Genomic DNA, 14,075 nt, shown 5'->3' on the forward strand with positions numbered 1-14,075 from the left:
AGTCTCTAAGGGTGTTGACGCGTCATCCCATTTTACCTTCGATAACTGTGCAATGGAGGATCATTGTCCCCATTGTAGTTCGATACTATGAGGCTCAGAGAAGGTAGGTAACTTGTTTTAGGACACACAGCTGGGAAGTAACAGGATCAGTTGGGAGTCAAAGTTAAGTCTGTTCACCTCCAAAGGCCCAGCCCTCTCCCTCCTGTTGCAGTGTACACTTCCCTGAGTGGGGAGTCACATTAGGCTTACATTTCTAAAAAAGATAACTTGCTTTTTTCATAACCAGTGGTACCAAATTCAAAAGGAATAATCAGATGTATGGCAAAAAGTAAATTTCCCTCCCTCTCTTCTCTGACCCAGCCTCCCTCTCCAGAGCCAACAGCTGTTGCCAGTTCCTCACGTGTCCTTCCGGTGTAAGCTTTAGGCTGAGCTTCTCACTGCTTAATGCACATTTATTTCCCTGACTAATGCAATTCCCTGAGTGCCTCCTACATGCCAGGCACTCTGTGCTGAAACTACTGCTGCCTTCAGAAGGCTCACTGGCTTCAGTCTGAAGGTTATTTATGGAGGGACCTGCTATATTGACTGCTGCATTCAGAGCTTTTCCCTCCAGAGTCATTTCTTTCTCCAGTAGAACCAGCTTGTGCATCATGAGCCCAGGAAAGTCCAAGTGAGACGCACAAGAAAACTCTTTTGCAACTTGGCTGCACCCAGACTCCAGGAAGCGAGGACACCGAGGTGTCAGGAGCCAAGCGGAGAAGTCGTGGAGTGCTGGACAAGCACATGAAAACTCTGAGACCAGTTTCCTCCTCTGTGAAACCCCTGACCCTTCCAGTTGTCTAATCATTCTGCCCTAAGGGCTCTTAGCAAGGGCAATTCCATGAAGCCTTGTTCCTTCTGGCCTCCACTTCCAATCTGAAGTGACAAGTCCTCCACAAGTAACTGAAAGGCCAAAAAGGCCCTAAGGCCCTCTCCCTGCTTTCCCACCTTTGCTCTTTAAGATGGTAATAATGTTAAATACCCTTTGCCCCCTGCTGCTGCCAATTTATAACCAGCTCAGGCACAGCAGAGCTTTCTCAATGATGTACTTATAAAATAGGTTTAGAACCTTCAGCGTGATTACGTAAGTGCATAAATTATGGGTGTTGGCAACTTCAGAAAATAGTTTAGAACATAACACGTGAATCTCTGTTCTTTCTTTCAAACATAAGTATCCGACCAAGGGAGACAGAATAGGGAAGTCAGCATTTTAGAAGTGCTATTATTGTTCCCATTGCCTAGATGGAGACTCAGGAGAGGTCGGGCTGCTGGTGGCAGAGACAGGACCTAGCCTGACTGAGTCCAAAGCTCCAAAACCCAGAAGGGTCTGAGACTGTGAAAATCTGTGCTCTGGGTGTTTGAGAAATTCACCTTCTGGTTAGGTGAATGTTCCTGAGCACTGAATTGTCAGGTCAGATTAAAGTTGGGAGAGAAGAGAGGAAGGCAGAGATGAGAATATCCAAGCCTAGGATTCTTTTCCCCATCAACATTCTACTACTTAATATGTATGAGCTTCTCCCTCACAGTGGGTCGTAAACTCCTCGAGGACGCAGTCTCAGGGATCTGGTCCTGACTGTGGGGATGGGGGTGGGGGTGGTGCAGTCACATGTGGGTTCTAAGTCCTGCCTGTTTGTTTCTAGGTTAAGTGTGCGCTATGGTTTTAATTTGCATTGCTCAGATGACTAATGCTGTCGAACACCTTATAGATGTTTAATAATTGCTGGTTTATTTCTTTACTCTGTCTTATCTCTTACCTTTCTGCATCCTTGCACCCTTGGCCCCTCTCCCGGGACCTGGCAAAGCACAACCCTGAAAGACGTCAGGGTCCCTGTGTTGGCAGCTCTCTGTCACAGAGAGTCAGCAGCCCCTCACTGTCTGTCTTCTGCCAACCTTGCCAGTCTCACCCCTCAGCTTTTCATGTCCTTGCACGTGACTCTCCAACCTGACTGAGATCCTCTCTGAGCCTCTGAACCTCTGCAGATACAGTTCCCTCTGCTTGGGATACTATGTCCCCCTCCCCCCACCCCACTTTACCTGGCTAAATCTTAGGTATCAATCAAGTTTTAGGTCATATGTCATTTCCTCCAGGAAGCCCTGCCTTATGTTTCCTCCACCCCCACCCATCAGCCTGGGTTAGTTGCCCCTTATTTGTGGCTAAGCAACATCCTGTACTTCCCCTCCTAGCACTTATCACATTGTGTTGCAATTGCTTGCTTTCTGATCCGTTTCTCTTGCCCCTTCCTCATCCCTTTGAAGATGAGACTTTGTGTTGCCCACGTCTATATGCCATGAGCCTCGAGCAGCAGAAATATTTGTTGAATGAACAATCTGGCCCAGATCCCTTTGAAAGGACAAACATTCAACCTTCTGTGCCAGCTTTACCACACACAATGATTTCAGGCCATCACTGTCTACCCTCCTCACCAATCCTCCTATTTAACAAGGTCTCAAGAAAACGAACGTTATTGAAGTTCTACTGTATGCCAAGTACCGAGACAGACCCTTTACATGGAAAGCCGTTTTTACAATGAAAAGACTTAAAGCCTCGCTAGATAGCACTTTGAAACTCATAGGCTGTAATATCCAATCAGATAACAAATGAGCAAAGGGAAAAGTGTGATATCACAATGCTTTTCATCTTGGTAGTGGCAAAGAGAAGTCAATAGAGGAGGACCCCAAGTAGTACCAAGCTCCAAGTCCCTGTATCTTCAGTGCCTGGCAGGTGGCAGGAACACAGACAAGACTGCTTGAATGAATGAATGAATGAATGATTAAAGAAAGAACACAGAATGGACAGGCTGAAAGCCTAGAAAACCCACATTTCTTCCTGGACCCAATCTAATATATTCCCTCCATTTCTTCCATGTGTTGACAAGCAAAACTGGACACTGAAGTATTTTTGTCTTGGGCAGCTGTCCACAGTGCCAGCCGAGGCTGAGCCTTGCAGTTGCTGCTCGAACTCCTTTGACTACAGGGAAGATGAGAAATTTCTCATCCAGGAGGGAAAGAAAACAGATTTGGGGTGAACAGTGAGCAGTCTCTGCCACAAGATACAAGAGCCTTCTTGCCTCTGCCAGTGATACTAGATGGCCACGAGCTACCAGAGGATCACTGGATGCTCAGTTGGGAAAGGCCCTAGGAGACCATTTAGTTCAACCTGATGTCACAGACAAGAAGTTACTCCTTCACTGTCAAAGTTGTTTGGTGCTGGAGCCACTGAAGGGTATCCAACCTTTTGGCGTCTCTGGGCCACACATTAAATAAACAAACACTAATGAAAACTGATGAGCAAAAAAAAAAGTTCTAAGTAAATTACAATTTTGTGTTGAGCTGCCTTCATAGCCATCCTGGGCTGCATGCAGCCCATGGACTGGACACCCCTGTCAGCTTAATCGGTCATTGTTTTATCTGCAAAGTGGGTCTTTAAACAAGAGAACCTTCTATCTCCTTCATAAAAGGGCTGTGAAGTTCACATTTCAATGACAGAGAAGAAAGCCTTAAATATGGTACAAATTAGGGTGCTGATGAAAATGATTACTACACTATTACTGAACCCAAATGATTTTTTACTCAGAAGGCTCTTCGGTGTCTTGTGGTCCTTAAGAGTCTTCCTCATCAGGAACTTCAGCTAACCCTGTATAATACTGCAAAATAATTTAGCTGGCCATGTGTTTGAGAGGTGAAATTCTACTACCTTTGGTGAAAGACCAAGTGCTAATTGTATATATGTGCAATTATTTAACCTTGTTGAGCTTCAGTTCTTCCATCAGTAAAAGAAGATGATAATGCCTACCTCTCAGGTGTGTTGTAAGAATTAACAAAGAAGTGAAAATAACTTGATATAGTATCTGGCACCTAGTTGGGACCCAGTAAGTGCAAAATTTTGTTCTTACAGAGTTGAGGTCCCTTCTGTGAATACTAGGGGACCATGACATATAATAATTGAGGTAATCACGCTCTAAGGGGGCACTCTCAACATTTAATCGACAGACATAATCTTTTTTAAAAAAGATTTTATTTATAGAAAGAGGAGAAGGGAGGGAAAAAGAGAAGGAGAGAAACATGGATGTGAGAGAGAAACATTGATCAGGTGCTTCTCCTACACGCCCCTGACCGGGACTGAACCCAAAACCTAGGCTTTTGCCCTGACCAGGAATCCAACCAGTGACCTTTCCCTTTGTGGGACAATGCCCAACCCACTGAGCCACACCAGTAAGAGCAAAAAATATAATCTTTTAAAAACATCTGTAATTGTTGAACTAGGTGCCCCGTATCCACAAATAAAAAGAAAAGTATCTGTTCCCAAGGGAGACAGAAAATAATAGCCTATGTGACAAGCTGTAGAGACAGAATGGGGGGAGAGTGGGGAGCAGGAGGCCTAGAAGTCTCCTTGAGTGAGTGATGGAGGGCTTCCCTGAGGAGGCTATCTGCTTCATGGAGAAGGAGTAGAAGCTGGCCTGATAGAAGGGAAAGCTAATGCAGGGGCACAAGGAAGCACAATTTCCATCATGAGGGGGGACTACTTTAGGCACTTCTGAGATAGCTAAAAAATAAAACAAAACAAAAACCTTTAGCAAGTGACAGGGACAGGTGGCTGTGAGGTTTTGACTGATTTTATCTTGCCAGAGATGGGGAGCCACTGAAGAATTTGGGGCAGGAAGATAATGCGAAAGGGGTGAGAGGAAGGCAGTGGGAGAATGGCATCGCTGGTGTTCCTGAGTGCAGGAGCGAGGGCCACCTGGGGGGAGCCTGAGCCCAGCCCCTTTATTCATTTAGTCATTCAACAGATAGTTCCTGAGGGCCTGCCCTGGACCAGGCTGAATGCCAGGAGCTGGAAGTCAGGCAGTGAACAGGACTGGCAAGGTTTCTGTTCTCACGGAGGAACTGGCAATAGATAAACAAGTAAACAAGCAAAGAACCGATCAGATAAGTGCCACTTGGAAAATTAAACGAGATGATAAAAGAGTCTCTGGGGGGCCTCCCCACCCCACCCTTCTGAATACTCTCCAAGCCTTCTCTTTCTAACTTTGATTTCCCTAGGAGGCTTTGCTCCCAGAAAAATCTCTACAGTAAATAATTAACCTAGCTCTATGGGTTTTTTCCAATAATAAGCCTTGCCTGAGTGGGAATAGTCAGAGCTAGTCTTTCCTAGGGCCTGGTCAGCCTGTAATTCTTGCTTCAGGAGCACCAATTTTGCCAGGAGTCTCAAGTCTAAAACTAGAGGAAGGTGACAGCAACCTTCAGACCTTTCTTGAATTGGTTCCCATGGCAACATATGCCCCCTTCTCCTCAGCACCCCCATTACAGCTCCTTTAGATGAAAAACATTTGATAGTGTGGTTGAGATTGTGCATTCTCCTCCTCCGAAAAATGCAAACAAAACTTTCTTGCTTCTGCTGGACCCTCGAGGCCAAGGGTTCCCGGGAGTGAGGAGCTGGAGGCTGGCTCTTCACCACCAGGGCTCACTGGTATGTATGTCAGAGCTCCTTAGTGCCAAAGAGATTCAGGCCAAGAACAAAAAAGCAAACATCTTAAAAGTAGCCGAAGAAACAAGGAACTGAAAAAAGCAGATTTCCCAGTGTGCCCCGTGGTCTTCCCCTGCTTGACACATTTACGCACTGTGAGGGTGTTTCTTTTTGTTTTTATTTTAAACGAGAGCTTTCAAAGACTCAGGAAAGTTCCCTGCACTTCAGGAAAACCTAGCTAAAGCCCCAGGAGGGCCTCTTTGATTCTGCCCGGCTTCTCCGGACTGTGTAGTAGTAGTCATAGTTTCCCCTCGGGGGAACATAGCAGTCAGAGATGACTAAATTAGGCCCCCCTGCTTGGAGATGTTTTTATTCTAGCTGGGGAGAGAAGATTGTAATAAAAAACCTTTCTCTCTTTTCTTTATTTTTAAGTCTTTTTAGAAAAGCAATTTACACAGTATAAGGTGCTTTCACATTCCCAGTTCCATCAAAATCATAAACTCAGAGCTGAAGGAAATTTAGAGATCACCTTGGTGAGGGTGGCAAATGCCTGGCATATATTATGCCACTTCCCAAACTCCCGTCTATGGTAGTAAACATTGTGAAGCGATCACTCACTCATTTTTAAAAAGATTTTATTCATTCATTTTTAGAGAGAGGGGAAGAGAAGGAGAAAGAGAAGGAGAGAAATATCAATGTGTGGTTGCCCCTCATGCACCCCTTACTGGGGACCTTGCCCACAACCCAGGCATGTGCCCTGACTGGGAATGGAACTGGCGACCCTTTGGTTCACAGTTTGCACTGAATCCACTGAGCCACACCAGGCAGGGCTGATCACTCACTCATTATTGAACAGATTTATTGGATATATTATGTTAGGGATATAGCAGGAAACCAGACAAACTTGTTTGCTATCCTTATGGAACTCCAAGGGGAAGACAGACATTAAACAAATAATTGCATGTGTGAAGAGTGTTTTTAAAAAGGTTGAGTACAAGGGTAACAAGGGCACTGCACACCTGGAGGTAACCTAGGGTTGGAGCAGGGTCAGGAAAGGCCTCCCTGAGGAAGTGATGTTTAAGACGAAGTACAGAGAATGAGGGAACTGAGTCTCTGAGAGGGTTAAAAAAATTACGTGCCAATACAAAAGAAGGCATGGGTCAGGGCATCCTCCACTGCTGATTGCCGGGGTTTGTATACTAAATGGGGGTAGGCATCCAGAGGGAAACAGAAGTTGGTTCAGCCAGGCCTTGAAAAAAAAAATCGGTTGATAGAAAGAGAGGGCTGGGAGAGTTGAGTAAAGGTCAGATTTATTTATTCTCCCTTTTCCTAGGAATTATTCCCTCACCTGCTATAATTTTTTAAAAGCCATAAATTATTTGCTACCTACAACGGGGTAGCAATTCGCAGGAATTCTTCATCTTCCTTGCCAGATAAATATTATTTTCCCCGGCTTTACAGATAAAAAAGAAGAAAAGGTTTAGGAAGACTAGAGCTGTACTTTCCTCAACTCCTTACTGCCATAAAATCCCAAGAGAGAAGCTACCTCTAACAGTAATCAAAACTAGGAAAGCGACAGAAGAGTTGCCCGAAGAGTTGGAAATAGTGCTGGGGAACAGGGTCGGCACAGATGCCCCGGGTGTGTGGACACCACGAGGCAGAAACCGGGTGGCGCGGGGGGTGGGGGTGGGCGGGGGTATGTCGAGGCTCGAGCAGCGACGGAGAAAGCATCCCCGAACTGCTCCGGGGCTGCACTGCGGGGAGGTGCCCCGCTCTAACCACTACCCGGCCCGGCCCGGTTAATCATTTCCTGACCTTCCTTCCTCCTCTTGCCCTGCCCGCAGGATTGCCACATCCTCTGCCTCCCCCTGCTCGCTTCCTGGCCTTGCAATTCCTTCGCCGGGTTTTACAGGGAGCCCCGACTTGGAGGCAACATTTGTAACCACCCTGGTGGTCCCCGAGGCCATGCCCCAGAGGGATCGCAGTCTAGCTTGGGTGTAACGCCCGTACAAACGGCTCCTAGAGGCTAACCCTAGACGCCCTTCCGCAAAGAGGTCAGAGAGTCCAGGATCCTATCTCGGCCCCATGCCTTAGCCAGTTACAGCCAGACTCGGTTTCCCCCGCGGTTAAAAAGAAAAGAAAAGAAAAGTAACCGCAGCTGGCAGGGTAGTGCGAGTTTTAAAAGAGGTGTTGTGTGTGAAGCGCCTGGCTAGGAGGCTCTAGGAGGCGTTTAACCAGTGTTAGATCCCTTCCTTTTTCAGCGCGGTGGCAGGGACCCCGCGCTCCGCTAACCTGGGTTAGAGCGCTCTCTCCAACTTCAAAGTCTGGGAGTCCGCCCGTGCACTGGAGGTGACGCACAGGGCGAGTCGCAATGACGGGGTTTGAGCTTAGGTTCGCTGGCGCCCCGGCGGCTCCAGCCGTGCAGCGCCCGGACCGCTCACGGAGGCCGCGTGTCCAGGACCTAGAGCCTGGTCAGCGACGCACCTGCCACGGGGAGAACACGGCACCGGGACTGCTCTGAGACCTTTGCGGCCCGCTGGGCCACGGGGGCCAGGCCCTCAACCTCTCTGAGCTTGTGTCTGGTTTAAAATGGGGGCCAAGGGGCCTGTCTGCCAGAGTCGTTTCTATCTTCTTCACACGTAACTGTGTGGCCAGATTTCCTACCGCGGTGTAGTAAAACCACCACACACCGAGCAAGATCTTCTAACCCCGAGCGCTCGCGGGGCCGCGGTTAACACAGCGTACTGGACCCGCGTGTCTCATCTCGGCGCCCCACCCTTTCCGGGGCCGGGGAAGCCGCGGCCGCCCGGGGCGGCAGAGTTGAGAAAGTCTTTTAGCAGCGCAGCCTGACTCAGGGCCACCCGCAGGGAGACTCCAAGACCCCACCCGGCAGTAGTGGACGGGGGCGGAGCTGGGCCTGAGGGCGTGGTCTACCCAGGGGAGGGGCGTGACCGGCCTGGGAAGACGGAAGCCCCCAACCTAGGGGTGGCGGCAGAACCCGGATCCTGGATTTCCACGTTCTCTGAAGCGGGGCTTCTGGAGACGGCGGGCGAGAAAACCCGGCGCCCGGAAGCTTTTGCTTTCTTTGACGCAAGGGCTCGGGACGCAGCCGCCGTCGACCGAGCGCCCAGCGAGGAGCGACCTCAGACGGAGCCTTCAGAGTCCCTCCGCCCCCACCTCACCCGGTCCCGGAGCCTCGGTCCTCCTCGCCGCTCTCCTCGTGGCCATGGAGTGTCCGCACCTCAGCTCCAGCGTCTGCATCGCTCCGGACTCAGCCAAGTTCCCCAACGGCTCCCCGTCGTCCTGGTGCTGCAGCGGTGAGTGCGGCCCCAGGCGGCCCTGCCGTGCACCCGAGGCCCCGGCTCTGCGGGGCCTGCCGTCTAGGGGTAGAGGGCGGCCGGCGTGAGGACTTGGCGTGGGGTGAGGACGAACCGGGTCAGGCGGCTGGGTAGGGGTGCGCGGTGAGGCTTGGGCGGGCGGGCGCGCCGGGCGGAGCGGCGGCGACTCCTTTGTTTTCCGCGGCCGGACCGTCGGGCCGGCGAAGCGGAGGCCCGCGCCCTGCGGCAGCCCGCCGGGGCCAGGAGCGCGTGGGGGCAGCGACGTGCCAGGACGCTGGCCCGCGGCTCGCGCCCCCGCCCCACCCTGCCCAGGGGCTGTGCTGGCTGGTCGCTGGCTTGGGGGTTGTAGCGGCGGGTGTCCGGTCCCGCAGGGCGGTCGCACGAGTTGCGTTCTGTCCTCGGCTGGACGGGAAAACCGCCGCTCTGCGGGGGCAGCTTTGTCTGAGCTGAGGGGGGGCCCTGGGGCCCTTCGCCGCCTTCCCTGTCCCCCCTTCCCTTCGCTTGTCCGCGGGCTCGGGCACCCCGATCTACGCCGGGCGGGAGCTCTGAGCCACGGGAGGTGCTCGGAACTCGGGCGGCCGAGGTTGGAGTCTTTCATCATCCAGGGAGGGTGAAGTTTGAAAACAAGCCGCAAGCTGAAAAGCTCGGGAGGCTGATCAGCAGCTGCTTTGGAAGGGCGGCTCGATTGCCTTTCAGAGGTTTTGGGTGTCTGAAATTGCGTTGGGAGTCCCGAGTTCCTGTGCTGTAGAACAGTTATTAGGTTTATGTAATGCTTTTTGCATTGCTTAAGCAAATGAAGTCCTTCGGCCGGGCCCGTTGGAAACCCCAGTGCCCTCTTATTGTCTGCTCTAGAGACTTAGGATCGCACCGGCCACAATGCTTTGATTACTTCCTGGTAGGGCCCTGGTGCCGCCGCTAGAGTCTTTGTTTATTAGATTTGAGATGATCAACGATAGCTTGGGTTGCAGTGTAAAATTTGAATGGTGCACTTCAAAAATCTCAAGTTCATTTGAAGAAATATAGGGGAACAGCAATGGTACGATTTAGCTGTGTGACATTGCTCGTTATGGGCTGGAGCTGCGACGGTAGTTTAGAGAATGCCTTAACACTTTTGACAGGTTACTTCTTAAATGGTGATTATGCCCTTGGAGAAAAACATAGGTAACGCCACAAAGAAAAATGTACTCTGGGATAAGGAATAGAAATAACCACGGTTCCGCGGAGCTCCCAGAGGTTTGATGCTTTGCTTGCCTTTGTAAAGTCAGATTAATTTTTCTGCATGAAGCATTTAAAGATTAATCAGTCAATTGGTTTTACAATGCAGTATTGCAGTTCTTTTATGAGGGTACAGAAACTTGGTATAAATTAGGTCTTACATACAAACGTGTCTTTCGCAGTAAATGTTGAGTGTGGAACAACACGTAGTGTATAAAATTGCTTTACAAATTGGTTCTTGGTGCATTAGCTATAATTGTAGCTATAGCTGTGATGCAATAACTGTATCTTTTAATTTTTTCCAAAAGAGATTTGAAAAAAATGACCAAAGTAAACACTAGGAAAACTATACCTCATGAGGAATGATGAATTTACTTTTGTTCATCGGTTGTAGATAAACTACAGGAATTCAAAGCAGACAGCACACTTCTGTTTTGTTTTGTTTTCTGGTGAAATCACATCAAATTTTAAAATGGCTTTACTGGGCACATGCATCTGAAAAAGGAAAAGAGTTTATGCAAGGGGCAGATATCCTCTTGTGAGTCAGCCTTGCCTTAGTTGGGGAGCCCAGTTAACTCTGGAAAAGAGATGCAGAAAATTGGGCATTTCCTGAGGAACTTAAATTGAAATAGAGCATACTTAAGAGACCTGTGTCGATAACAAGAACATGTCCAGCTGTAAGGGAGAGTTGATTTCTGTCCAAGAGGTAGGATGGCACCTTTGCATCTTGCATCATCATTGGTTTCTGACCTTGCTTTTTGAGAGTGGTTATAGTCATGCACTTGGATTTGTAGAATAATAAGCCAGTTTAACTTTACGTGGGTTTTTTCTTCTGCCCATATTCTGTGAATTGAACCCTGTTCATATAGGCCTCCCATTTTAACCTATTAGCATCTCTCCGTTGATAAAATCCAGTGTTATTATATTGAGCTTGATCTTGTTCTTGCCTGCTTGTTGTTTCAGTGATTAAATGGTTAGTAAATCTGTGGGTCCTTAACTAATTCATCATATTGCAGAATTATATTACTATATTGTGGGATTCTCCTTCTCCTTCTTCTCCTCCTTCTCCTTCTTTTTTTTTTTTTTTTTGGTAGAGAACCCAAAAGGGTAGCAGCCAATATGTTAAATAATGCTGTGACCAGGTATTGAGTCTGATGATATTCTTATTCAAGCAAATAAATAAATAAACAAACAAAATCCCTGTTTTGGCACTGGGACAGTAAAAGTAATGCCCTTGCCCTGTTTTCTTTGGAATTATACTACAGTGAAACAGCCTTAAGGCAGCCAAGCAGTTGCAAAAGATGGACATCCAAGGCCCTGCTAGTAGCAGTTCATCCTCGGACAGGCAGTTCTCTTTCCTTTGCTCCTCAGTTTCGGGATGTCATCTGTAAAAAAGGATAATACTTCACAGGTCGCTGTTGGGATGAACAAGGAAATTTTCATGAAAAATGTGAAGAAACTCCTGTACACTAACTATTCACGTAATAGGAGGATAGGTCAGAACATCTATATATAGAGGACTCTGACAATATCTAAAGTCCCTTAAGTAGGGCCTAGGACAGACTAGCTTCGTGCTGAATTATGCTTTCCAAGGAGATATATTTCTCAACAAGATTAGGGCATGTAAGAAGTAATTATACTTCAGAATTAACTCAAGCTCCTTATCTATGGAAGGCACTTTGTTTCAGGTTATGTAATTGTGTGCTACAGCTGTCCTCAAACTTTTTGTTCTCAGGACCCCTTTACACTTAAAAATTATTGAGAACCCAAAAAGCCTTTGTTTGTATGGCTTAGGTCTATTAATCTTTGCTGTACCAAAAATTAAAAGAAACAACTAAAAATATATTTATTCACAAATAACAATAATAAACCCATTACCTGTTAACATGAGTGATAGTTTTCATAAAGTAACTGTCTTTTCAAAACAAAGTTTAGTGAGAACAGTGGCATTATTTTATATTCTTACAATTCTGTTGTGTGGCATAACAGAAGACAGCTGGATTTTCATATCTGCTTCTGAATACATCACACATCATGTACTCTCTGGAAAACTCTACTGCATCCTTGTGAGAGAAGGAGGGGAAAAAGAAAAGTAACATTTTAATATTATGAGAATTGTTTGACCTCAGGCACCCCCTGAAAGGGTCTTGGAAACTCTCAGGGGTCCAGGACCACACTGTGAGAACCCACTGATGTACGGCTATAGGAACAGCTAAGGGCACCTGCTCTTACTAAAATAGCTTTGAAGTATTACAGAAATCCTTAAAACTTTAAGGCTAGCGACAGTTATGGCTTTGTGGAGACTTACAGAGCTTTGGAAATCTGTTAGCTGGGCAACAGATCGTGGGGTGCAATAGTCCCACACTTTCAGAAAAAGTTAGTGTAATCTAGCTGCAGAGAGACAGGAAGCTAACTGGTTAGAAGATAAATCCATGTCGTGGTTTAAGGTAAATGTTGAAAATAGCAATGTCCTAATAAGGTAAATGCTGATTTATGTCTAATCTTTGCTAAAGGCATTCACGTTTTAAATGAAAAAGTTTTACATAAAAAACTAGGACATTCTCTCAAGCTTTTTGTTGTGTGCACATACCAGATGTTATTTTCAGAAGCTGGAGGCTTGGGCATTTTTTATTTCGGTGGATAAAAGAGTTGAACCAGTAGCAAAATACAGGGGGAAAAACACAAACTGTTCAAAAAGATGTTCTAAATACAACTGTTTTTAATAACCAAGACAGGCCACTGACCAAGCATTTGGACATGGGTTTGGGTTAGTCAGTTAAATTGGAAATATTTTAATAGTACAGGCATCAGAAATTTTTCCTGGTTAATTCTTCAGAGCCGTGTATGTCTCTTCATAGGTTTCTAGTACATACTTCCCCTCATATCGCTCAAGAAAAGTAAGTGTAGGTCAAGTAAATGTTCTTCAGGCTTGGGTCAATAATGGAGAAAAACCCCTTGTTTGAATATCCATTTATTAAGATGAGGTACTGATTAGTGAGTCCTTGTCAATGGTAATACATTTGTAATTTGTGACAAAGGAGAGAAGTCACCTTAATGGAGTGACGGGTTATTTTTTGCCATATTTCTCCAGCAATGTACATCTAAAGAGTACTCTTGTATTCTCAGTAGACTAAATTTTCTAGATAGGATCAGTCATTTGTTCCCTACGTGAAATGCATTTACTGCTTTTTAGTAATACTATGTGAAGTATTTATTAAGTGCCTAGCATATAATAATAGTAAAATGTACTTAATGAATAAAGAAACTTTCTTCCATTTAGATTGTGGCTGGTGTGGTCTTTGACTTTATGTTGAAAATAAATGCGAAGGCAGTGAGCTTCCCCTCAGAATGCTTTCACCAGCCCTCACTCCCAGTGTTTTGCTCTGTAAACTTTGACTGGATTGTGAGCACATGACCCTCTGCAGTGTTGTTAACACAGTGAATTTGTATCCTTTTGTCATTCTGTGTTTATATAGATGGGCAGGTGGACATTGTAGTAGTAAATGTGGATGAGGTGCTTAAAAATCAGTGGGCAGGTGGTACTTTTTTCACATTAATTCTAAAGATTAATATTTTAATTTTATTTACTGCTCTGAAATACTTAAGCTTCTTTGGTAATATTTGTAAGCTTGAGCCAAATGTAATTGCCTTTCCAGCTTTTCTGGCAGTATTCTGCCCTCACCACCGCCCCCAGAACCCTTATTAAGCCATATTTCCTCGCCATCTTTGCACAGTCTCTAAACAATTGGTGGTAGATGTGAAAGAGCTGGAATGTAGAATGTGCTCCATGTGTCTGTGTGAGGAGGCTGCAGCCTAGGGATTGAATTTAGTATTTTGCTGCTGTGAAAAAGTTTTGACACATTAATCAGAAGTTATTTTCTAAATAGTCTTCTCCATAGTATACAAAGAATACCCTTCACGGCCTAAGCAGAAGAAAGGATGGGGTTGAGGGGAGAGTTTGAACTCTTTGTTTCAGTTTCCCGTTAATCCTTTTTTCTTAAAATAATTCATTCTCATTA

At 46.4% G+C, this 14,075-nt stretch overlaps 1 protein-coding gene across 1 annotated transcript in view; it reads left to right on the top strand.

Annotated features, from left to right (window-relative positions):
• The first annotated feature begins 8,234 nt into the window (after positions 1-8,234).
• Positions 8,235-14,075, top strand: part of USP3 (ubiquitin specific peptidase 3) — an 89,629-nt gene continuing 83,788 nt past the window's right edge. The window contains 1 exon segment of the mRNA XM_028505803.2: positions 8,235-8,820. Coding sequence (XP_028361604.1) covers positions 8,730-8,820 — 91 coding nt within the window. The 5' untranslated portion in view covers positions 8,235-8,729.

Source organism: Phyllostomus discolor, chromosome 1 (assembly GCF_004126475.2).
Source record: "Phyllostomus discolor isolate MPI-MPIP mPhyDis1 chromosome 1, mPhyDis1.pri.v3, whole genome shotgun sequence".
Lineage (NCBI taxonomy): Eukaryota > Metazoa > Chordata > Mammalia > Chiroptera > Phyllostomidae > Phyllostomus > Phyllostomus discolor.